This window comes from Enhydra lutris, unplaced genomic scaffold (assembly GCF_002288905.1).
Source record: "Enhydra lutris kenyoni isolate GAN:26980312 unplaced genomic scaffold, ASM228890v2 scaffoldscaffold19, whole genome shotgun sequence".
NCBI classification, from domain to species: Eukaryota; Metazoa; Chordata; class Mammalia; order Carnivora; family Mustelidae; genus Enhydra; species Enhydra lutris.
The window spans coordinates 6774425-6799910 of NW_019154103.1; the positions used below are offsets into that span (position 1 = coordinate 6774425).

Sequence of the window (25486 nt, forward strand, 5' to 3'; positions counted from 1 at the left end):
TATGTTAAGGGATTTGTAAAGAGTTGTTTGATGGTTCATGATAATTATTTATGAAATAAATAATTAAATCTTAAGGTAATTCATTTAAATAATTTTCAACTACCTGATATTTCAAACGAGTGAAAAAGTATAGAAAACATTATAGCAGATACCCATTTATCCTTCACTCAGATATCATAGAGAATGACCTTCTGTGATACGAACTTTAGATATATTTAAAGTAAATAAAGTGTTACAGACCTCCCCCTTCACTTCCTTATCTCACTGGTAACCATTATCCTCATGTTACTTGTTATCCTTATGCATATTTTTATTCTTTTATTTATTTATATTTTAACAATATATAATTTTGTGTATTTTTAAAGTGTACACAAATATGGCACACTGAACCTGTCATATGCTATTTTGTAAATGATTGTTTTCATAATTGTACAAAGTACATCTTTTCATTTTCCTAATGATAGACAGATTGCCTTTTTTTCCTATTATGAATACAAACAGTACTAGAATGAAAATAAATACCTTTCTGAGTACTTGTTTATTTTTCTAGGGTAGACTCCTAGAAGAGGAATTGCTGGGTCATGTAGACCAGTAATACAGAATCTTTAACTTTACTAGGGCTTTCTAAATTGCTCTCCATATACTTCCAACATGCCGCAAAAGTAGACTCTTAAGCCTTTTGATGATATGATGAATTTTCTGAAAGTGTCTTTTAAAAATTATTCCTTCAAAAATGTTCAGTTTTCTTCGTTTGAATGTTAGAGATAGCTTATAGGTCCCTTGAACAATCCTGCAATTTCCTTTTCCTTTTCCTGATTAAGAATATGTTTTTGGCCTTGAGTGTTTCTTTTTCTATAAATATCCTGTTCATGTCCTTTGCCCATTTTTCCATTGTTTTGGTGTTTTTACTACCTAGGAGTACTACTTCTTTATTTTAGGCCTTTTCATTTTGTGTTTAATCAAATGGGAGCACTTGGGTGCTCAGTTGGTTAAGCAACTGCCTTTGGCTCAGGTCATGATCCTGGAGTTCCGGGATGGAGTCCCACAGTGAGCTCCCTGCTTGGCGGGAACCCTGCTTCTCCCTCTCTCTCTGCCTGTTGCTCTCCCTGGTTGTGCTCTCTATCAAATAAATAAATAAATAAAATCCCAATGTACTTCCATTTTTAAATCTTCCTTTATAGCTAATTAGGATTTGTGATCTCTTAAAGAATCTTTCTCTACCCCAAAATCATATATTATTGTCTAATAATCTTGTTCGTTTGTTTGTTTTTTTGTCTGTCGAAGCTGTAATGTACCTGAAACTGATTTTTGTTTATGATGTAAGTTAGGGGTCAGGATTTCTTATTTTTCTTTATGGACATCCTTTGACCAAACACCATTACCAAAAGATCATCCTTTGTGTACTGTACTGCAATGTCTCCTTTGTCATAAATCAAGTAACTATATACACATCAATCTGTTTCTGTGTTTTTTTTTTCTTAAAAATTTTATTTATTGAGAGAGAGAGAGTGCAAGCAGGGAGAGGAGCAGAGGGAGAGGGACAAGCAGACTCCCTGCTGAGTGCGGAGCCCTGTGCACAGGGCTCGATCTCACAACCCTGAGATCATGACCTGAGCTGAAGTCAAAAGTCAGATGCTCAACTGACTGAGCTGCCCAGGTGCCCCAGTCTGTTTCTGCTTTATTCCACTATGGGTCTTTATGCCAGAACCATAGGAATTTATTTATTGTCACATTACAGTATTGAGCTTTTCAGTCCATGAACATAGTATATTCTTTCATTTAATTAGGTGTTCTTTCATTTCTTTCAGAGATATTTTGTAGTTTGCTGTGTCTTTTGTGTTTCCCTATCTTGCTTATCTCGTTAGATTTATTCCTAGGTATTTGAATTCTTTTGATATTGTGGTCAATTTTATCAGTAAATTTTCTGTTTTTAACTACTTATTGCTAAAGTCTAGAAATAAAGTTGACTTTTGAATACTAACCTTATATCCAAAGATCTTGCTTAATTCATTTATTGATTATAATAATTTTTATAGGTTTCTTTAAATTTTCTGGAAACATAATCATGATCTGTAGGATTAATGACAGATGTATTATTTTCTTTCCAAAGATTGTACCTTTTATTTCCTTTTCATGCCTTTTTTTTTTTTTTAATGAGTAGATACTGAATTTTATCAAATGCTTTCTCTGTGTCCTTGGAGATCATCATCTGATTTGTCTTCTTTATTCTTTTAATGTAGTAAATTACATTGATTGGTCTTTGAATATTAAATCAACCCTATACTCCTCAAAAACTCTAAATGTTTATATAGCTTTGGATTTGCTTATTAATAGCCTAAGGAGTTTTACATACATTTTTGTGGATGAAATTGGCCTGTAATTTTTCTTTTTTGTAATGTTCTTGTCGGGTTTTTGCTATCAAGATTCTGTTGGAGTTTTGAAGTGTTTTGGTAAGAGTTGCCCTTGTTCTATTCTGTAGAAGAGTTTTTGTAAGATAAGTGCTATTTCTTATATGTTTGCAAGAATCAGTGGAGAAATTATCTGGGTTTGGAGTTTTTCTTGTGGAAGGGCTTTTAATTACAGATGAGTTTCTTTAATAGACATAGGATTATTCAGATTAGCTATTTCTTGCGTCATTTTTGCCAATTTTAAAAAAGCTGTTCATTTTATTTAAATTTTTGAAATACTTGGCTAGGTCCCAAGTTTGACTATTTATAATAGGTTTATTATTTTTAAATCTCTGTAGGAGAATTAATTTTATTTTAATCATTATTTTCATCATTCTATTCATGCAAAGTTTCTTTCTTTGCTTTCAGTGTGCTAAGCCCTTTCCGTTCCAAGAAACATAGATTCATTCAAGTTCCTTCAAGTAATGGAGACATGTGACCCTCATTTTAAAGCTACCTATAACCATAAGAGAAAGGAATCACAGGGAGAACAAGATCTCTAGTACAGCTTGGCTTTAGTGAGTCTGGAAATGTCTGGTTAATTAGGATATAAGACAACTTTAGAGATGGAACTGGTTTTCTTTTTATCCCCTCAATAGTAAGAGTTTATGATATTTTAACTTTGAGACCCTCATTATTGGCATGAAATTTCTCAACTACTCTGGGCTCTCCTCTGCTTTTTTTTTTTTTTTTTTAAGATTTTATTTATTTAGGGGGCGCCTGGGTGGCTCAGTGGGTTAGGCCGCTGCCTTCGGCTCAGGTCATGATCTCGGGGTCCTGGGATCGAGTCCCACGTCGGGCTCTCTGCTCAGCAGGGAGCCTGCTTCCCTCTCTCTCTCTCTCTCTCTGCCTCCCTCTCCGTCTACTTGTGATCTCTGTCTGTCAAATAAATAAATAAAATCTTTTTTTTTTTTTAAGATTTTATTTATTTATTTGACAGACAGAGATCACAAGTAGGCAGAGAGAGAGGGAAGCAGGCTCCCCGCCGAGCAGAGAGCCCGACACAGGGCTTGATCCCAGGACCCTGAGATCATGACCCGAGCCAAAGGCAGAGGCGCAACCTACTGAGCCACCCAGGCGCCCCTCTCCTCTGCTTTTTCTTCCTTTTCATTGCTAACTACCCCTTTACTCCCTGCTCTGTGTAATTTTTCTTCATTCCTTTTGTTTCCTCATAACTTCTTACTTATGATCCCCAGTGCTTTGTGGCCTTGTTCTGTCTTCCTCCAGATTGAATCGGTGGGTGGTACTCAGTTTAAACTCCCAAGAGATTATTTGATTAGTTCTAGAAGCCCTTTTATGTGAGGCCACCTCTAGGACTCTTGGTGAGTTACACAGTGGCCGCTCTTGACCAAGCAGGTATTGCCCAGCATGGTGGGTTCACAGAGCACAGCACATGGATGCCTTGGGCTCACTTGCTGCAGAGGTCTCCTGCTGGACAATTTCCCTTAGGACAAGTCTATATGTGGCAAGGACTGTAATTGGTTAATAGAGGCAAGTTCTAGAAGTTAAATTAGTATAAGTGTTTGAGCTTTTCTGCCACTTTTTCTTTTAGATTTTATTTATTTATTTATTTGACAGAGAGATCACAAGTAGGCAGAGAGGCAGGCAGAGAGAGAGGAGGAAGCAGGCTCCCTGCTGAGCAGAGAGCCCAATGTGGGGCTCGATCCCAGGACTCTGAGATCAAGACCTGAGCCGAAGGCAGAGGCTTAACCCATTGAGCCACCCAGGTGCCCCCGCTTTTCTGCCTCCTTTACATGCTCTGGTGAAACGCCAGTGAAAAATGCTGATAAAGCTGATACCTAGAATTTGGTATTATAAACCTCTTCAGTAGTCGTCCATCTAGGACTGAAAAAATTCTTGTGCTACCAACTCAAATTAGGGCCTTGAGCAATTAGCTATATAATGGGTGCAGTTTTAGGATGGATAAATGGAAATTGATAGATTTTAAATATAAGCAATATTAAAAACACACAAAGAGTCAGATTGATGAATGTTTAATGAGAAAGCCATAGTAGTTACCTCATTTAGGTTGCTTCTGGTTTCCTTTTTCATATGCGGAAACCATCCTGTATATTGCTCAGAATTCTTCTGCAATAGCATGGTTCAGGTTGAAGACAAAAAGGTCCTCTTTCCCTTTGCGATACTTAATCAGTAATGTATTTAAATACCAGAAAGCATCTTTTGCGCAATGCATTCTCATTTATGGAATAAATTATAGATATTACACAAAAATATAGATATTACATTATATAGATATTACATATAAATTATAGATATTACATAAAATTTACATAAAAGGTAAATTATAGATATTACATGTACCTTTGGGTACAACAAGTGAAATTTCTTTTTAATTTTCTAGGGGGATTCAGAGAGAGTAATGATAATCACTGGACCAAACATGGGTGGAAAGAGCTCCTACATAAAACAAGTTGCACTGATTACTATCATGGCTCAGATTGGCTCCTACGTTCCTGCAGAGGAAGCAACAATTGGAATCGTGGATGGCATTTTCACGAGGTAAAAACATTAGTTCTATTTGAATATATTTCTGAAAATAAAGCAAGCCCACATTGTCACATGAACTTTCTGTGTACATATTTAGATGAATAGATTTGCTCTGAAAATATTTAAGGCTTTGGAGCTTAAAGAAATCATTTTATCATGAATATTAATATCAGAAGAGACCAAGGAGAGCATTTTGTCCAGTAATTTTCAAGTTATTTTTAGTTCCTGAGTTCTTTAACGAAAATTGTATCTTATATAAAAGATGAATATTTAAACAGATAAAAGCAGATCTGCTTTGCCTGAGTCAGAGTGGAAGGCTTGCAGACTTGCCTGGATAGGCTGTGCAGAGAACAGTCTGAACACCAGTCCCACACTCTCCTTGTTTTATAGGTGGGGGACTGAAAACAGACTGAAAAGGGCAGTGGCCCAAGATAATTTAATTCATATTTTCTCTTTCTCTCTCTCTCTCTCTTTTTTTTTTTACTCTAAGAAAATTCTCTACAGCCAACTAGGTCTTACCCTTTATAAACCTAAATGCATGTCATATTAAGAATACAGGTGAAATATCCTGGTCTTACGAATAGGATAATCATAGTTTAATCTATTTATTCAGATTTATCAGTTCTTTAAGTATTATACTTCTTGCATGTACATTTTTGGAAAAATTAAATATAGTCTATATTGTGTAGTTAAGCTTTGTGTATAAATGTTTGATTTCTTGTCTAGCTGCATATTTATATGATTCTTGACTTTGGAATTACATCAGAATATATCACATGCTGATATTGATGCACCTGAGTAGACATGAATATACTTTATCTTAGAGCTTGGTTTTTAGTCTGAGTGAGCAAAGCAAGGAGACCTAAATTCTTTTTGATGGCATATCACCAAGCAGATGTTATTTTGATCTCTGTATATTTGCAGATGAACTCAGTATAAGAAATTTAAGGAATCTTTCTTTACTTTTTAAATTGTCATTTTCTATTTTGTAAAAAAAAAAAAAATAAGTATGTGTTTGTGTGTATGTAAATATACTTGGTATTTTATTTCAGTTACATTATTAGGGAGAGGGACAGAGAAACTTAACAAAGAGAAAAAAGATTTTAGAAGATTCACAAAGAGAAAAGATTAAAAAAGTAAGGTGGTTTGTCTGAACAAGAATCTTGTTAGTGAGCAGAATGTCAGATGTTTTTAGATACAAGTAATAGAAAAGAAAAGAAGAGTTTACTTTTCTCATATAACAAGAAGGCTTGGGGTGGGCTGCTGCTTCTGCTCCTTCAGTGGTTCTGCAGTTTTGTTGGCCTTTCCCTCATAGTTGCGAGATAGTTGCTGACTCCAGACATCACATCACATGAGGATAAAGGAAGACAGAATGCCACAGTTCCCCCCCACACGTTTTATTTATTTCCAGAAAATCAGTACCTTTTCAGAAGCCTCTTAGAAGACTTCCACTTATATTTCACTGTCCAAACCTATGTCTCTTGGCTGTAATTGCAAGGGAAACAGAAAGTAAGAATTTGCTTTTGTCCAGCTTTCCTCATGGAGTTAGACAAGTGTTTGGGAATGGATTCAGAGGTAATCAGAAAATAGTTTTTGCCTACAAAAAATGAATTCAGTGATGATAATAATAAAAACAGCTAAACTTTATCATATACATATATGTTTTTAAAACTTTTTATCAGTGTATAGGGACTGCCATGTGCCCTTTATATTAAATACTTTATATAAAGTAACATTCAGTGATAGCAAGTATAAGCCTACTGAAAAAGGACAAGCCACACTAATTTCAGGAATTTGGCGGTATTTATTCATTTTCATTTATTCATTCATCCAACGCATACTAACTTAGCATCTACTATATGACATATATGACTATATGACATAATGACTATATGATTGGGACTACAATACAACCATGGTTTCTGTTCTGGCATTTACGGGAAGAGGGTGATTTTCTTTTTCCCATAGATCCCGACTTTATTTATATGTAGTAAGTAGACATATGCAGAGACAGAGCAGTCGTTTAGGCAGTTGTGTATGGAGTCCAGAGGGAGAGATGAATGGTAATGATACAAATTTGCTGTGAGACATTTTTGTATAAGCGATAAGTAAAGTCTTAGGTGTGGGTGAGATCATCTCAGTAGAGTATAGCGGAGAAAATAGTGCCCTAAGGCTGAGCCTTAGGACTGCCAACATGGCATAGATGAGTCAGATGATAAGCTAGAAAAACCGACAGGAGGACAAAAACCAGGATGTTATGTTGTCAGGAGAAGACTCCTCCAAGGAGAAAGGAAGTGGCCAGCAGCCCAGAGTGGTCAGATGAATCAGATGAAATGAAGCCGGAAAAGTCAACTTTGATCTTGACAAAGTGGTGGTCATTAGCAAGAGCTGTTTTGTTTAAAAGATTTGTTTATTGTAGAGAGAGAGAGAAGAGCATGAGTGGCAGGGACAGAGGAGAGAGAATCTCACACAGACTCTGCACTGAGCATGGAGCCCAATGCAGGGCTCAGTCTCATGACGTTAAGATTATGACATGAGCCAAAACCAGTTGTCAGATGCCCAACCACCTGTGCCACCCAGGTGCCCCAGCAAGAGCTGTTTTGGAGGAGTGGTGGCAGACAGTAAAGGAGTGAGCCAGAGGTCAAGAAATAGACTGTACAGGTGTGGCCAGGCAGCTTGGCTGGGAGGAGGAGGTAAGAGATCCAGTGAGGGACTTGGCTTGTTTTGTTCGTGAATGATAGACTTGAACATGTTTCAGTGGAATATCCAAGGGGATATGTTATATCCATACATTTATGATTTAAAAAATGCTTCGATTACCTTGGAGGATATTAGAATAAGTTAATGATATTTATAATAACAAAAATCATTAATCACTTTGGAGAATGAAAATTAAAAAATAAAGAGAGAATCAAGACAATTCTGTCTTTCCACACAGGTGACGAGAGGAAGTTTCTCATTATAGAAGCACCCCAGCTAATAGGCGAAGAAAGAATGATAGAATTAGAGTGTCACCCTTTTTCTAACCCCCTCCAAGGGTGGAGTTTTTCCAGAGAAGTGAATGAAAAAGTAGAGGGAATATAAGAGTTGTCAAGTGTGGGAGACTGGTTGTCTTCGTCAGTTAAGCTTTTGCCTTGGGCTCAGGTCATGATCCCAGGGTGCTAGGATCGAGTCCCGCTTTGGGCTCCCTTCTTTGTGAAGAGCCTGCTTCTCCCTCTTCCTCTACTGCTCCCCGTGCTTGTGCTTGCTCACAGTCTCTCTCTCTCTCTCTCTCTCTCTCTCTCTCAGTCAGATAAAGAAATAAAATCTTTAAATCTAAAAAAAAGATTAGGGTTGGCAAGCGCACATTGGGAATAATGGACCATAGAATGTCAACAGAGAAGAGGGCCCAAGGGAAAGCACAGTGGTAGGTGGGCTGGAGTCCTGCGGGGCTGGAAGAGCAGTTGTGGTGGACGTGCTGCATGAGCCAGAATGGGCAGCTTTTGAGGTGAAATAGTTCATATCTCTGCTGAAGTCCAAGATGTGCCCCTGGGGCTGGATGGCTGAGGTAGAGTAGAGGAGGAGAGCGGCTAAGAGGAGATCTAGGCTTGATCTAGGTGGTGTTAGCTGGTTTAGCTTCCAGAAGCATTGGCAGGTTTCTTGGGGCAGAGGGGAGAATATACACCAAATGTTAACAACTTTGATGGGGGGGCGGGGTTTGAAGTTAAATAGCTGACAACATGGACAAAGGGAGGATGTCATGGTCAAACGGTATGACCTCAAAGGAGCTGTTGTTATTACAAGAAGGTAGAGTCTAGAAGGAAGAACGGTAAGCAGGAGAATCCTTGCCGTACCCCAGGAGGCAAGGAAATGAATAGGTGATTTCCGAGAGGGTTGCAGGGGAGGGACTGGAGAGGAAAGGGAGGGAGTGCCCACGGAGAGAAGAGAGTGGGGACACAGGCGAGTTGGCCGGCCATTTGGCAGTATGGCAAGGTGCCCAGTGCCTGGGTTTAGGAGGTGATGAGGTAGAGAGTTGGAGAAAACCTGGAAGTAGAGAGCAGTATGGACTTGATGTTAGAGGCTACAAGAGCCACAGAGGAGGACACACAGTGTTCTGACTGAGGAACACATGGAAGGACAAGGGTGGCACCTGGGACAAGTTTCACCAAGCTTGGGCAGTGGTGGGTCCACAAGCTGTCGGTGCTACACACCACAGCCCTAACTGGGCTGGCCCTGAAACTTGTGTCACCTGGACCCAGAAGCTCCTCAGTCCAGCAGGAAAGAAACAGATAAAATAAGCGTGAGTCGATGGCATTGTCCCCTACGGATATTGCTGGATGCACTCTGGCCAGTGATGCATTTTTTCCTGCTTCAGGTGTAATCCTGGCCCCCACTTCTTATTACATATTATTGCAGAAACTGGTCCCCTGCTCTCCCTATCTTCCTTTCTTCCTCTCCAGTCAGTTTTCACACCTCTGTGAGGTGCCTCTAAGAGCACAGCTATGACCAGGTAATTCTGCTAAACCTCTAACCGTGAATACAGGTCTCTGGGCATGTCAGTCTGGAACCCCCAGATGACTGCAACCTTTTCAGTCTTGTTTTCTGTTTCTTTCCCTCACCTACCAATGTGTTAACCCAGCACTTCCTTCTGAATTCCAGGAAGCTATTATGTGCTTTCTCATTTGTCTTTTTTTTAGTTTTTACTATTTCCTGCATCAGAAATAATTCTTCTAATTTTTTTTGTTAAAATTCCACCTCCTTCATGAAGCCTTCCTTGATTCCCCTAGCCAGAATTAATCTTTCTCATCTCTATACTTCCATCATCCATGTATTTTGCCTTTTTTTAAAAAGCTCTTACCACTTACAGTTTTATAGCTCTTTCTGTACAGGTATGCCTCTGCTATTGTGTGATCTGTTCCCAAAAGATGAGTCTCATGTTTTGTACATTTCTCTTTTCCCTCCCTGAACCTGGACCTTGCTCACTTATACATATGCAAAATAGGGCTGTTGAATGAATTGACCTTTAAGTCAAGATCAGGCACATGGAAGATAAATCCACAGGCAGTGGGGACCCTTGAAGACGTAGGAGTAGGGAAGTGATGTGATCAGAGTTACAGTTGAGGTTCCAGGAGGATTCATCTGGCCACCCTGTGAAAGACAGACTATATAAAGGCATGATGTCATGATCTAATTCTTGGAGAGATCCTGAGCATTGTAATTAGACTGATAGACATGGGAGTAGACGAGGGACAGAGGAGAGATATTGCAGGGTTAGAACTGACAGGCTCTGGTAGCTACAGTGGATGAAGAGAGATAGTTGAAGAACTAGAGGCAAGGAGGCATCAAGCCTAGGTGACCAAAAGGAGTGAATGGTGGTACTTGTCAGTAACACTGGGAAATTCAGGAGGAGGATCTGATTTCAGAAGTGATCTTAACTGGTAACACGCAGCACAGCAAGGAGGCCTCATCATAAGACGGTCATTACTTTCTGTGTTCGTGAGCACAAACTATAGGCTGTTGGGATATTGAGCACTCACTCAGTGAGAAGGCCAAAACTCTAGGGTACTGAACACATGTTTTTCTTAAAACCTTACCATGTACTAGAGTTTGATGCTAGGAGTTAGGGATACCGAGCCAAATGAGACCTCTTGACCTGCCCCCCAGAAACAGGTGAGGGAGACAGAGGCCCGAGGCATTACAATGCCGTGAGATCTTGGCAGTGCTGGAGAAGTGATTGTGTCTGTGTCGTCATTTGCTTGCCCGTTCATTTGTATTTATCCTGCCATCTTCCAGAAAAGAGTTAAGTGTTGGTTTGCAGAAGATTCTAAATAGCGTAAGTAAAAATGAGGGTGAGGCCTTAAAATGGAGCCAGCAATGAATCTGAAAATATTTATCACATAATGACTAACACTGTTGTGGAGTTTCCACAAAGGTAATCTTGTTCAGTTAAAATAGTTCACAGTGCCTGGAAAAACAAACAAATTGCTTAAGAAAACAGCTTCAAAAAAACCTTTTTATTGTGTTAGAAAACGGTTTGTAACAGTAAGACTAGCTAGTGGCTGGCCTGGAAGGGGCTTGGATGGAACATGAGCTTCTTCTCTTCCATGCATGACAGTGTGCCTTCATCTCCTGAACCAGGAGCAGCCTCGAGGAGCTGGACTGATCACCAGTCACTGCGTTGGTCAATGCACCAACTAAGCTTTAAACCTTGCAAACACCGAATTGATTTCAGCAGAGTAGTTTTCATTCCAAATTAACGCCTTCACACACGTCCATTTTTTCAGCTACTTGGGGATACATTTTACAGTTAGTTACCTGGTCCTGGTGGGCCCATCCAGAGGAAGTATTACATGAAGGAATATCCTTGTTATAATACGTGAAAAAAAAGCTGGTTACAAAGCCTGGCATTCAGGATGATTCCACTTTTGTATGAGAAATTATACATGTAAATATATGCAGAGAAAATCATCGAAATAGAAGGCTTGTATTCTAAAATACCATGAGGGATATGGGATTATGGTGAGTGTTCTTTCCTACTGCTTATTAATATTTTTAAACATCTGAAATAAATACATAACAAAGATACAACTTCAAATTAAGGGCTGTATCAATCAGAACAAGATGTTTTGTAGGAGTCCAGTGAAATGCTTATGTGCTCACTGTCTGGGAACACTTTTTTCCAGGGCAGATTTCTCTTCCCTACTCAGTGGAATGGAATTTGGTGTTCTGAGGGTAAACCTTCCCAGGTGATTCAGTGTATTAGAGCTTACTTTTCGAAAAAGTGTTTAACTGAGCCTATAGTTCTTCCTCCTGTAGACATTGATGGTTTTCTTGTCTGGGTCATTATACAAGATGGTGTCTTTAATTTTCATAACTCACGTTGTCATTTGCACATGTAACATCTAAAACAATGAGTTTGAACCCTTAATGTACCTTAGACTTTTTTTTTGAGAAAGAGAGAGAAAGTGCACGTGTGCACACAAGGGTGGTAAGGGGCAGAGGAAGAGCAGGAGAGAGACTCTTAAAACAGGCTCTAAGCCCAGCACAGAGCCTGAGACAGATGGGACTTGATCTCACAACCCTGAGATCATGACCTGAGCTGAAATCACGAGTCTGACATTTAACCCACTGAGGCACCTAGGTACCCACATTGGACATTTTTGGGATGGAGCTTTTAGAAAATAGTGATACATGGACCCTAGAGGTTTTAAGATGGACTAGGGTCTAGAAGTTCAGTTATGTAAGCGTCCAGATGGTTTTGAAGTGCAGCTGAGGTTGAGAAGCATTTCCCCAAGCCCTTGCTGGAGAGCTCAGTTGTTTAATTATAAAAGTTAATTTAAAAATTGTAGATGCTTATTATGAAAACAGCCTGACAGTATAAAGGGTATAGAGTAGAACTTTTGCCTTCTGCCCAGGTCAACAACTATTAATGGTTCTCTGTATAACTTTCCACAAATGTGCAAGTATACGTAAATCTTCTTTTATATAAAAGGTATTATACTAAGCAGCTTGCTTTTATTTCCAGATATGTAGGGGACATGTTTCTCTACCAGTTCATGCTAATTAATCTCACATGTTTTAATGGCTGCAAGGTATCTGCTGTGCGGAGATTCCTGGGTCTCTAACCTCAGAGGGCTGTATCTGGGATGCACTGCTTTAGTATAAAGATCCTGTTCCCTGTCTTTTCTTCTGTCCCCACCCTCTCTTCCTTTACAGTTGGAAAGGAGTCTTCATGGACCACATTCATTTATATCCTAGATCCTTACTGGAATGTGATGTGATAGTATGCCTTCATATTTTCATTTATTTATTGTAAAATAATTCAGACATATAACAATGCCCCAGGTAACTGCCACTCTACTAAAGAAATAAAACATGGCCAATGCTATTGAACCCACAATTCTCCCTAATTCTTTTCCTTTCCACCCCATCTAGAGGATCTGCCCTTGACTATAGTTGTCATCCCATGCATTTGTCTCTATTTTTACTACATAGGTATGTTTTTGAGAACATACAGAGTTATTGGGTATGCTCTTATCCTTTATATGTATGTTATCACACTGTGTTTTCTTCTGCAAGTGGCTTTTCCCCCAATATTGTATTTATGAAATTCATCCATATGGATACATGTAATTCCAGTTTACTCATTTTTCTGTAATTATGGATATTCCATTGTACATGCACCTACCACAGTTTATCCATTTTCCATGATTGATATTTAACATGATTCAGATTTGTTGCAAATGCAGTTAGTACTGGTACTTGTCTTGCACACACCTTCTGGTGCACATGAACGAGTTTTCTGAATCCCAGCTGTTATCTAGGAGTGGGACTGTGGAGTGTAAGGAATGTGTGTCTTTCTTGTTCTTCAGGGAGGCTGCCAGCAGTATGTAAAAGTTTGTACTTGAGCTTTAACATTAAATTAGGGGTATCTAGGTGGTTCGGGTAGCTGAGAGTCTGACTCGTGATTTTGGCTCAGGTCATGATCTCTCAGTCATGAGATTGAGCCCTGCATCCGGTGTCTGCGTCCGCACTGGGTGTGGAGCCTGCTTAGGGTTCTCTCTCTCACTCTCCTTCCGTCCCCCTCCCCCACTGGCGCAGGCGTGCAGGCATGTATTCGCCTGTGCATACACGCTCTCTGTCTCAGACATAAATACAGAAAATAAAAGAAAATTAGACATACCCATTTGATGATGTTTCTATATAGTCTTCCAAATTGCTCGTAAATTTTCATTTTTTTTATTTACAGTCTTGTACATGAAGTGCCATCTGAGAAGTCATTTTTTGTTAATGTTAGGGGATTATTTTCCCTCCCTGTGCATGCTTTGCCTGTTTACAAAAAGATCTGAAGCACTTTATTGGCCTGCTCTGACAAACTGCCAGGCCTCCTCTCATCAGCTGATGGTTACTTTCTTTAATTCCTTTTTGTCTTGGCTGCCAGGAGAGCAGGAGCTAAATTCAAGGCTCAGGTGCAGAAACAGATGTAGTTTAGTTTTCCCCTTCTCATGCATGGGACTATTTCTCTAATATGGTTCTTATAACAGCTGCATCAGAATCAGAGAGAAACTTGTTTCAAATGTTTAAAGCTTTCTAAGTCTTGATCAGAGACCTATTAAGTTGGAATCACTGAGACCCAAAATTAGCATTTTCAAAGCTCATGTAAAATGTGCTGTCTTAAATATGAAGATTTACTGGATGGCTTATGATCTTAGTTTCATATTCTTTGTAATTCTTCCATAATAGGTATATTGTTTTTCAAATCATTGCAAATCCTGTTTGGACTCAATGGAAGGAGGACTGAAAATCTAGCAGAGTGAGATAGGTGCATAACACTTGGCTGCAAACTTTTACCTTTAAGTTGGTTATTTTTGTGTTATTGGCCGGACATTTATGATACCGGGTTTAAATTCATGCATTCTGTAAATACTCGTTGAGTGCCTACTTTGTGCCGTATGCTGTGCTGTCAGAGGAATAAATGAATGTGTGAAAAGCTGTGAACACACAGGCTTTAGGAATATTTTTTACTGAATGTTGTAACCTTGTATAAGCCTATTCCTGAACAAGAACATTATTTTTAAAAGTAGAATTTTTGCAAACATATATATGTGGCTCTAATTAGTATATTTATATCAGTATATTGTGGTATATGTATTTATCAGTGAAATATTTCTAGACACATATTTCTAAGGATCATTAACGTTTGAGTCCATCACCAGAATATAAGATCTGTTGTTTATTATCCTGATAAATGCAAACTTAAACCTCATTTACCTTTTTAGACTTGCTAATTAAGTTTTAGAAAAGCAGTGAATTAAATGTGGCCTGAAAAAAGCAAAACAATTGGCTTCTGTCAGCATAATTTATGTCAATTAAATGTTGGTAGAAAGTGGTATTTACGTTAAATGGCCCTTGGTTAATAATTTTCTTGCCATGTTACCCAAGTAAAGTCTGTTTCGGCTCCTCACTTCAGGAACTGTGTACTCAAAATGGCAACAGTGTGCTTATTTTAAGAGAGAATTGGAGCGTAATAGGCATTCAAATGCTTAACTTATTTTGAATATTTGCTTTTGACTGTGTGGATGATTACTGATTTGTTTGCCCAGTCTAGTTTAATTCAGCAAATACTGATTGAGCACCTACTGTGGAGTATTTGTACTCTATTAAATATATATGATATATATTTATGTATACTTGTATGTGTATATATTCTAATATATATATTTAATATATATATATATTTTATATATGTATGTATATATCCTCCTTGGGCAGAAAGAGAACATCTTGAATCAGTGTATGTTTTCCAGTTGGTAGTAAATACCAGCACTAAAAACCGCATGATAAGTGATATTTTCCTAAATGAGTAGGCTGTTATGAATTCTATTGGCATCAGAAGTGTTGCCTATTAATATCTCTGTTGTTTATTTAGTTCCCACAGCTGTGTTTGCCAAACAGGAGATGCCTCACTTCATCTTTTGATAAGAAGTGGTTGTGTGAATTTAATACTTCAGTCACCTGAGGACTTGGTTTGGTTTGAAATGCAGAGCCCAGGCAGTTCCCTTGAACACAGATGCCCTGGATAAAGTGTTGTAATTGGTGTGATGGAGGAGACTCTTAGACTCTGTATTTAAGAACCTCTGCAAGTGACCCTGAAACGTATTCACATTTAGGAGCCATTGTTCAATTTCCACTCCCGAAATTTTGCAAAGAGAACAACAGAATCAGAGAGATTGTGATTTTGTCTGCCTGAGCTCATAATGAGTGTTTAATTATAAGGATGCATCCCTCTGGTTGTGTCAGGTTCCCCTCTATTAATCTTATTAATTAATTTGAGTAATTAATTAATCTGATTAATCTTATTCCTGATGAGTGATTGATCTTGTCTTTCTTTTGATGGCCTTAATTATTTGTTGCTTTAACATATGCAGTTAAGGTTGGAAAAGAACATTTGCTCTCTTCATTATTATCCTTGGAAATTCTTGGGACTTTCCCACAGAGCGGACTAGTAGATGTGTTAGAGAATAGTTTGCCCAGTCAGCACATCCTGGGTTCCCTTTGATAGGAAAATGCCCCTGTCCTTCCTAAGTGGCCTGCCTGTTTGTAGATGTTTCCAGTGAACGTAGTTTCACGAGAGCCAACACAAGTTTTGGCATTTTCCTGGCTTACTGTCTTGATTCTCAACAACGTTTCCATTGAAATTGAAAGATTGCTAACAGTATTTTTTGCTTGGTTATATATATATATATATATATATATATATATATATATATGCAGTTCAGTGTTACAACTTTTATAAATTAATTTTAAATACTGTAGTGTGATGTGATTGCAACTGTTAGTAGAAACAATTATATGAAAGAAAAACTTTTCTTGTCTTTTGTAATAATTTTATTGCTGCTAATCAAGTGTTTTCGATGTTGCTAGAAGAAAGCTGCTTCTTTAACCTGGTAATTACTTTCTTTTTCCCTTGTCTTAAAGTAATGATACAATAAAGTGTTCTTAAATGTATCATTTGTGATTTTTAAAAATAACGTGTTTTCTAATTACACTGGAATGCTTGTTCACTGTGCAAGATTTAAAAATATAAAAGCTCAAAAAAAGGAGGAAATTTAAATCAACTGCAATTCTACCACCTGGAAATCGTTATTTAGGTATTTGCCTTTTTGGGCTCTTTTAAAAATGCATACAATGTAGTGGTAAATCATTGGTGACTCCATTCCATTTCTGGGTTAATGTTTATGTTTTAATTAAATGCAACACAGATTTTTTTTGTAATGCCTTTTAAGTACTATCCAGTATCTACACATCTTATAGTAATTGCTATCCTTTTATGGCTTTTTCTTTTCTTGGACTGTAATTATTAAATTTTACTTATACCATCCTTCTCCAAAGTTAGAAATTTATTTATTTAGGAGATTATTTTGCTTGTGTACATTTATATAATACTCAAAAAATAAGAAGCTTTGACATGTATACTCTACAGAATTCTGTTAACTTTGTAGCAAAGTGAAGTAAATAGGAAAACATCTTTAATTTCAAAAAGAAGGCAAAATAAGCTAACACAAAAGTCCTCCTCCTATACAGAGCACTTGGAGGACAAATAAGACATTCCACTTACATGAGGAAGCTAGAATAGGCAAATTCATAAGGATAGAAAATAGAATAGAGGTTACCATTGGCTGGCGGGAAGGAGAGAATAGCGAGTTTGTTTTTTAATGAGTACAGAATTTCTTTTTTGGGATGATGAAAAGATCTAGTAATGGATGGTGGTGATGGTTGCACAACATTTGAATGTGCTTATTAATGCCACTGAATTGTGTACCTGAAAAATGGTAAGTGGTAAACTTTATTTATATATTTTTTACCACAATTTTTGAAGCACTCAAATAGTCCCAAAATCCAAATATAATATAATAATTGTTGCCTCTATTCTTATATTTTTATATTTTTATAAAAATTATTTTTGTATTTGAGCTCCAGTATTGATCATTCAATAAGAAAAACTGTTTTTCTTTGTTAATTACAGCACTTTTCCCTCATGCTAGCATTTTCCTTGTGTAAGACCTGGAAATTGTGATTTGAGGGGACAGAGGCCCACCCTGTTAGCTACAATTGAAAAACATCCAGAATGTTACCTCAAAATATCAAGATCTCATAAAAACAAACTCTTTTTCAAATTTTCGTGTAACTGTTCTTTATTTTAGAAACTGATTTTAGAAACTATCAATTTCTTTTCTCCATTAGTGCTTTATTAAGCTTTGTTGACCTATTTAAGGGTTATAGGCGAGGAGGGAGTAGGGGATTAGAAAGATTAGTCAACCGCCACTCCTAAAAATATCAGAGTGATTTTTTTTCTTAATCACATAACTATAACCTGTGTACTCAGAGCAAACTAACTCTAAGACGAAACCTAAAGAATGCATTTTTTTACTACTTTTGAATATAAATACAGACAGAATAATAATGACATGTGTTCTAGAAGTCCTTAAATTTCTAACATATTTTAACATTTGAAAAACTTCAGAATCATTGTCCAGTATTGTGTCTTGTAAAGTGCTTGTTGAAGTAATAAAAACTTATAAAAAATATACTAATTTATAATGTCTTCAAAAACTTATTTTTGGTGCTTTTCTGGGATATGTACAAGTTAGCAAGATAATAGGAAAGTTGAATGGTATCTAAAGACCCTGGAATAAAGAGAACATAAGGAGAGAAACATAAGATAGTAAGGATAGAAAAATAAAGTGAGATTTGCTGTTTGTTATTATAAGATGTTACTCAGTTTTTAGTAACCAAGGCGAAAAGGAAAATGTGTTTAGTTATAAAATTCTGTGTCCATCAAAATAACTATACTGCTGAAATTTATTGGAAAAATAAACTATATTCCTTAAGGGTAGTTAGCAGAAAATATTTTATCAGTAAACATTTCCCACAGTCAGAAGCTCATGCTTCCCTATTCTCCTCAGTGACTGGTTAGCAAGCTGGTCTGTCTTCAGTGTCTGCCGGGCACCACTGTTCCTTTCTTATCATGTGCTGTGGGAAAATATAATTGTAATAGAAAAAGTGTTGCCTGCTGAGGCGATGGCTTTCAAACTGTTGTACAGGGTCTTGAGAGCACCCCAGAGCCCCCTCCAGATGAGGAGAGGGGGCCTTACAGGACTATGTCGGGACCAAATCAGCATGCCTTTTATCTAATCTGTAGTGAGTTTCTCTGCGAAATTTCATTTGAGCAAGGGATTTAACAGCTAAAAAGATACTGAAAATCAGTGGCCTAATGGTAGTTAGGAACATTGCATAATAAAAGTACATCTAAGACGCCCTCAAATCTGGTCTGCTGACCTTAAGGGCAGAAACCCAATAATACCGTGAAGCATGTTGTGGCTCAGTCAGGTAAGCGTCTGACTCCTGATTTCGGCTCAGGTCATGATCTCATGGTCATGGGATCGAGCCCACATTGGACTTCCATGTTCACCGTGGGGTCTGAGATGACTGAGAGTCTATCTAGGCTTGATGCTAAGATCATTAGAGAACAGCTGGTCACCATCAGTGACAAAATCTAACAAGGTCAGGATGGAAAATGGGTGATCTGTCAGTCTTGTCAGGAAGGCCTTGAAGACGTTAGCAAGGATAGTTTGGAGAAGCAGAAAGTAAATAGCATTTTTAAAAATTATACTTCATCAGTATGAATTTGACTTTACCACTAAAAATTTGGCATAGGAAAAGCATTTTTACATTAAATAGGTTATCGTGAAAAGTGAAAATTGGACTTATTCTTTTCAATGCAGTGTCTTTAAACTGAATGGAAAATGCAAGTGAATACTGTTGAGATTGCATGCTAGTTTTTAATTACCAGGTACCATGTTATGGCAATAAGCTTTCCACAAAAATATTAAACATTAATTTTTATATTCATTAAAAACTTAAGTTTCTCTTATGTTCCTTAGATTTGTACGTTATAATTTTAGAATAAACTCAGCAACAGTGGACAAGGATAACTGTAATTTATACGGAAGTACAAAGGAGAACGCAAATTTAAAACCTTTCATCCCTTGCAACTCTTGCCATAAATGATCAGTCAGTCCTTTGTTAACTTTAAGTTTGGACACTCACGTTGTTGTTCGCTCTTGACTCATTTGGGTTGGGTAGAAGGAGAAGAGATTGGAAAGAGGTTTAAGGACAGAGACTCAGAAGGCCTTATAAACCATGCTAGGAATTTAGGGTTTCATTTTCCAGGCATTAAGAAACCATTCTATGTTGTTTTGTTTTATAAAAAATTAAGAAATTAACTTATTTATTTCTCATAACCTTCGTAAGAAGTAGAAAAGCAGGCAATACTATTGTCACTGCTTACAGATGGGGAAGCTGAAGCACAGTGCTCTGGAACTTGTCTACTCACTCAACCTTTATGTCCTGCTGCCGCTTGGATAGGATTCATTCTGTCTCTGTATACTGCAGTTGTCAGTGATTAAACTCAGTAATTAGTATTAAGATTAGAAAAAAGTACATATAAACTTTTAAATGCATTCATGCAACATCAACTTTTCGCTGACATTGCAGAAAAAGCTGTTGTCCAGTTTGAGACACCCTCTTATTTTTCTTTTATCATAGATCCCTCCAAAATTCTTTGGTTGTGATAAATACAGTTAACATGAGATCTACCCTCTTAACAGGTTTTTAAGTGTATGATGCATTTTTGTTGAGTGTAGGAACAATGTTGTGCTGCAGATCTCTAGCACCTACTCATGTTGGAAAATCAGAACTATATGCCTGTGGATTAGCAACTCCCATTCTTTCCTCACCCCCACCCCAGCCCTTGGCAACCACATTCTACTTCTCTGTTTCTATGAGTTCGTTTGTTTTATTTTTATTTTTTTAAGGTTTTTTTTTTTAATTTATTTGAGAGAGAGAGCTCGAGAAGGGGGAGAGTCAGAGGGAAAAGCAGACTCCCCGCTGAGCAGGGAGCCCAATGTGGGACTCGATCCCAGGACCTTGGGGTCATGACCTGAACCGAAGGCAGCCACTTAACCAACTGAGCCACCCCCATACCCCGAGTTTGTTTATTTTAGAGACCTTACATAAGTGGAGTCAGTATTTGTCCTTCTGTGGCTGACTTATTATACTTATTTCCAACATGACTCAGTTGATTTTAAAATAGGAGTCTGGTGGTGAGGTGAAAAATAGAATAGCTGTTAGAGAAATTGAAGATAGAAAAGGTTATCGGAATAACTCAGATCAATGAATATAAATTAGTGAAACATCAGTGGGATTGAAAGGAGCGTACTAAGGACTGGATACTGTAGATTAAGAGACCAAGAAGAATCCAAAGAGAACACCACATTCTCATTTTTTATACTTACAGAGTAAAGGTACGGAATTAGTTTTCTATGTTTTGTAACAAACTGTCACAAACTCAACAGCTAAAAGAAACAGCATATTATTTCAGAGTTTCTATGGTTTCTGTAGTTTCGATGGGTCCTGTGCAGAGTTCTCATCTGGAGGCTGAACTGGGGATGGATCCACTTACAAGCTCATTCAAGTTGCTGGCAGAATCCATCACCTTGAGATGATTGGACTGAGTCCCCTGGTTGGCTTTTGGCTAGGGACTACTCTCAGCTCCTGGAGACCACTCACAGATCCTTTTCCCATGGCCCTCTCACAGTGTGGCAGCATGCTTCTTCAAAGCATTAGAGAAAGTCTCTAGTGTGGGTCTAGCAAGATGTAGTCTCATATAACATCATATGATCTAGGGAGTAAAATCCCATCACTTTGGCTGTATTCCATTGATTGAAAGCAAGTCACAGGTCCCACCTACACTCAGGGGAGGTGGAATCGTACAAGGGGTGAATACCAGAATGCAGAGTTCATTGGGGTCACTTTATTGTGTGTCTACCACACATCCTTCCAACCTTTGACAGCATGTACAGTAAGGAGATCGGAGTGTACATTCTGGAATCAGATGGACCTGGGTTCGAATCCTGACTCCATGAATGACTGGCCTTTTGGTCACTAAACCTGTTTCCTCATCTGTAAATGAGGATAAGGTCTATCTCTTATGGTGTCGGGAATCAGTGAAATAATGCAGGTATAACACTCAGGTGGGTGCCCAGAACACAGTAAAATGCTCATTCTTTCTCACATGTGTTATCACATTTGGGCTTCAGCCACTGTGAAGAATAACTAATTGAAAAGTTAAGTTTCGATTAAAGGATTTGCCCAAGTTAAATAAGTTGATATTGATATTCAGGATTTGAAAACTTAATCTAACGGACTTTTTGTTGTACTAGTATGAGCATAAATGAACACATTCGTGGAAATCATGGGACTTTGGGAAGAGGATAGGCCCATAGAGGTTAGCTGTTCCAGTCTCCCCATTTCACAGATGACGAAGCTTAGGACCACACAGGAAGGTAACCTAACTCGGCTAAGATGACACGGTACTTAGTGGCCAAGCCAGGACTAGATCGCTGGTCTCTTCCCTCAAGTTACTTTTTCTACCATATTTGGCTACATTACATAATTTATAAATTGCATGACTTTTTAAAAAGTTTTCACTCCATCTTCTAGGCCAGAACTTCCTTTTTCAATGTGACAGCTGATTTTTTAATGCCAAGTGATAGATGCATAGAAAGTTCAATTTCAAGGCCTAAGGCCTAAAATAAGAATTCACCTATCTCTAGTGACTAAAATTCAGCCTTTCTGAACATCTCTATTGTATAAAATGTGATTTGCTTCTTTAAATGTAAATTTAAATTACTGACTTACATGTATATGTTTATCTATAATTATTGACTCTATATTTTATTTTGAACTAATTTCTAAAGGCACCTCAATGATAGTAATGAAAGGAGCACTTAAAAAGCATAGAGTCTTGTTAGCAGCCATGTTAGGCCAGTATTTCCTGCTTAATCCCTGGAGCTGGGAAAGAAGACATTATTTAATATTCTTTTATCATTATCCATCTTTGTACCAGATGTTTTGCTAGGGGCTTGGAGGAAGAGAAAGGGTCACCACATGACCAGGAATTCTCCCACCCTGAGACAATAACTCTAACCACATTGATAACCTTCTATATTTTTTTCTGCACAGTTTTTAATAAAAATGACATTTTTATTAAAAACAATGATTACAGAAGCAATGCCGGGTCACAATAGAAGGGAGCTCAAATGGTACAGGGAGCATACAACTGAAAACTAAAAAGTTCCCCCTCTCAAACTCCCAGCACCTCTGGCACTGAACCCTAGACCAGTGCACTCAAAGCAGTTGCTCTGAAGGGTCCCACCTTTGTTCCGCTGGTAGTTAACCTTACAATATCTATAAAATAGTCGTCACTCTAATTTTAGATTTATTTGCTTTAAACACTACCTGTTGAACTTCTGGCTACAAATGCAAAGAAATCATTTATCATTATATGAGCCTTCTCATTTTTTTTTTTTAAGATTTTATTTATTTATTTGACAGACAGAGACCACAAGTAGGCAGGGAGGCAGGCAGAGAGAGAGAGGAAGAAGCAGGCTCCCTGCTGAGCAGAGAGCCTTATGCGGGGCTCCATCCAGGACTCTGGGGATCATGACCTGAGCCTAAGGCAGAGGCTTTAACCCACTGAGCCACCCAGGCGCCCCGAGCCTTCTCATTTTTAAAACTGTTCTTACTTATACCTTTCCAAAAGCTCTCAACATCTGTCCTGCTGCAATTACCTCGTTCTTTTTCACAGGCTAGTTTACAAATGGAAGGAGCCAATAATGAGCATTTATGTTATTCGGATTTGTGTATATGTTACAGCCACATTCACTTGACAGCTTAAAAAGTATGTAATCCTTAAGTTGTTAGACTGTGAGAGGGGCCCCTCCTAAGCACCCCACTCTAAAATTCTCATTTCTTTCTAGCTTTTTGCACTTCTCCTATTCCCTGTATCTCGTGTTTTTTCCCTTTTTGGTCTCTACCTCTCTTTGAGCAGTTTATTCATGAGAAGTCAGAGTTCTTGAAAGTCTAAGATAAGCTTTATTTTGTCTTCATATCTGTTTTGTAAGGTTAAGTGGATATAAACTCCCAGATTCTAAATGTAAAGGAATTGCTCCCTTATCTTCTAGTTTGGCATTCATTATAGATGAGAAGTTTGATGGCACCATATTCTCATCCTTTTCTTAGGAATTTTTTTTTCTCTCTCTGAAGTGTTTAGGATTTTTTTTTTTTTAATTTCTGTCATTTCTAAGATTTTACCGGTGTGTTTCTAGGTATAAATCTTGTCTTACTAATCTTACTTGGCATTTTGTGGAAACTTTCCATTTGAAGATGCGTGTCTTATTTCTTCTATGATATTACTACTTTTCTTGTGTCTGGCTTCTGTACTTCCTATTGGGTGGGATTTAAACCCTCAGAAACTGTGTTAAAATTATTTGTGTGTATTTTTCATTTCTTGATCTGTTTACTGGGCTCAGAGAATTCTTTGAATTTATCTTTCAGATTAAAACCGTGGTCCTCCACAGTATCTAATTTTAATCCCGCCTATACAGTGAATTTTTTCAGTCATCATATTTTTAATTTACAAGATGTTTTGTTCTCCAGCTGTTCCTTTTTTTGGTAGGCTATTTTATTTTAAGGCTGCAGTGTTCCTAATCTCTCTGAGGACACCAAATAGAGGTTTTGTTTGTTTTAACTCTATTTAGTGAATTATATTTTTATTCATTTCCTCTGTGGTAGTTGTTTTGTTGGTTGTTCTCAGTCCTTCTCTATCCTCCTGTCAGTTTTCCTCAACTCTCCTTGATTTTTCTTTAATTTTGGGTGCTGTCCTTGTGTCTGTATGGAACACTGCTAAAGATGTTCTTAGCACCGGCCTGTGCTCCCTCAGCAGCTGGACAGGCCTCTTGCCCTCACGGATCCCTCCACTAACTCTAGACACTTTCTGGTGACCTCGTGTTTTCACATAAGATATGTTGTAACCATTTTCCAATGTCCTAAGTTCAAACATGCCACTTCTACTGGCTGCAGAGTTTTCCATCCTACTATTACTGCTCTTTTTTTTCCTTTAGGCATTTGATTTTTCCAGGTTTTCACTGGATAACATTAAGGAATATATTTGTACATGCATTTTTCATACCTCTGCAATAATTTCCATAGTGTTAATTTCTGGAGTGAAATTTATGGCTTGTGAAAGACTTCTGACAGACATCACTAAACTGCGTTTTGGGAGATTGTAACAAGTCTCAGTCTCACATAAGAATACCCTTTTCCCTACACTCTCGATAGTGGTAGATGTCATTGTTCCTTTTCATCTCTTTGCTAATTGATGTATATAAAATGGCATTTTATTCCTGTTTGAACTTGCATAATATGTGAATATTTTCATGAGTTTTTGTGTGTGTGAATTGACTCTTCCTGTCCTTTGCCTGCCTCTGTGGAAATGTTCACCATTTTGTTTTGCTTTATGCGAGTATTTGTTTTAGGAATATTAACCCTTTTTTATCATGTTGCAAATATTTGTGTCCATTTATGGTTTGCTTTTAACTTTTTCCTATGTGTTTTTTGCTGTACACATGTTTTGGTGCTAAGTTTATAAAGCCACCCATCTACCTATCCAGAGATTAAATTTCATTTATACCTCTTGGTATGTTTATGGTTTCTTCTTTTACATAAATTTATTTTGGAATATGGTTTGAATAGGGGCACGTCTCTTTTGTTTTGTTTTGTTTTATTTTGTTTTCAAAATAACCACCTAGCTGGCATTTTTTTTGTGGATTGATCATTCATCCTTTCCTCCCTTCCTCATTAAAAATCTCTCCCTTGTCACATACTAAATGTTTTATATGTGTATGTATCTGCCTAAAAATAACTTCCCAAGAGCATCCTACAGTTCATGAAACTTCTAGCCAGACCCCTTTGTTACCCTACTGTTTCTAGAAAACACTTAAGTATAATACTTAAAATATTGTATGAAAATCTTAGTGCTTGCTTGTTACTCTAATTCTTGAGAATCAAAGCCCCCGCCCCACGTCGGCCTTATCAGAGCACTTTGTTATCAGCCAAAGGTTCGTTCTTTTTGTCAGCTTGCAACATAT

General features: G+C 37.7%; 1 protein-coding gene across 1 annotated transcript in view; it reads left to right on the plus strand.

The window, feature by feature from the left end:
* LOC111148257 (mutS homolog 3) overlaps positions 1 to 25486 on the plus strand; it is a 181346-nt gene that overhangs the window by 139206 nt on the left and 16654 nt on the right. Inside the window, 1 exon segment of the mRNA XM_022504714.1 lies at positions 4810 to 4967. Coding sequence (XP_022360422.1) covers positions 4810 to 4967 — 158 coding nt within the window.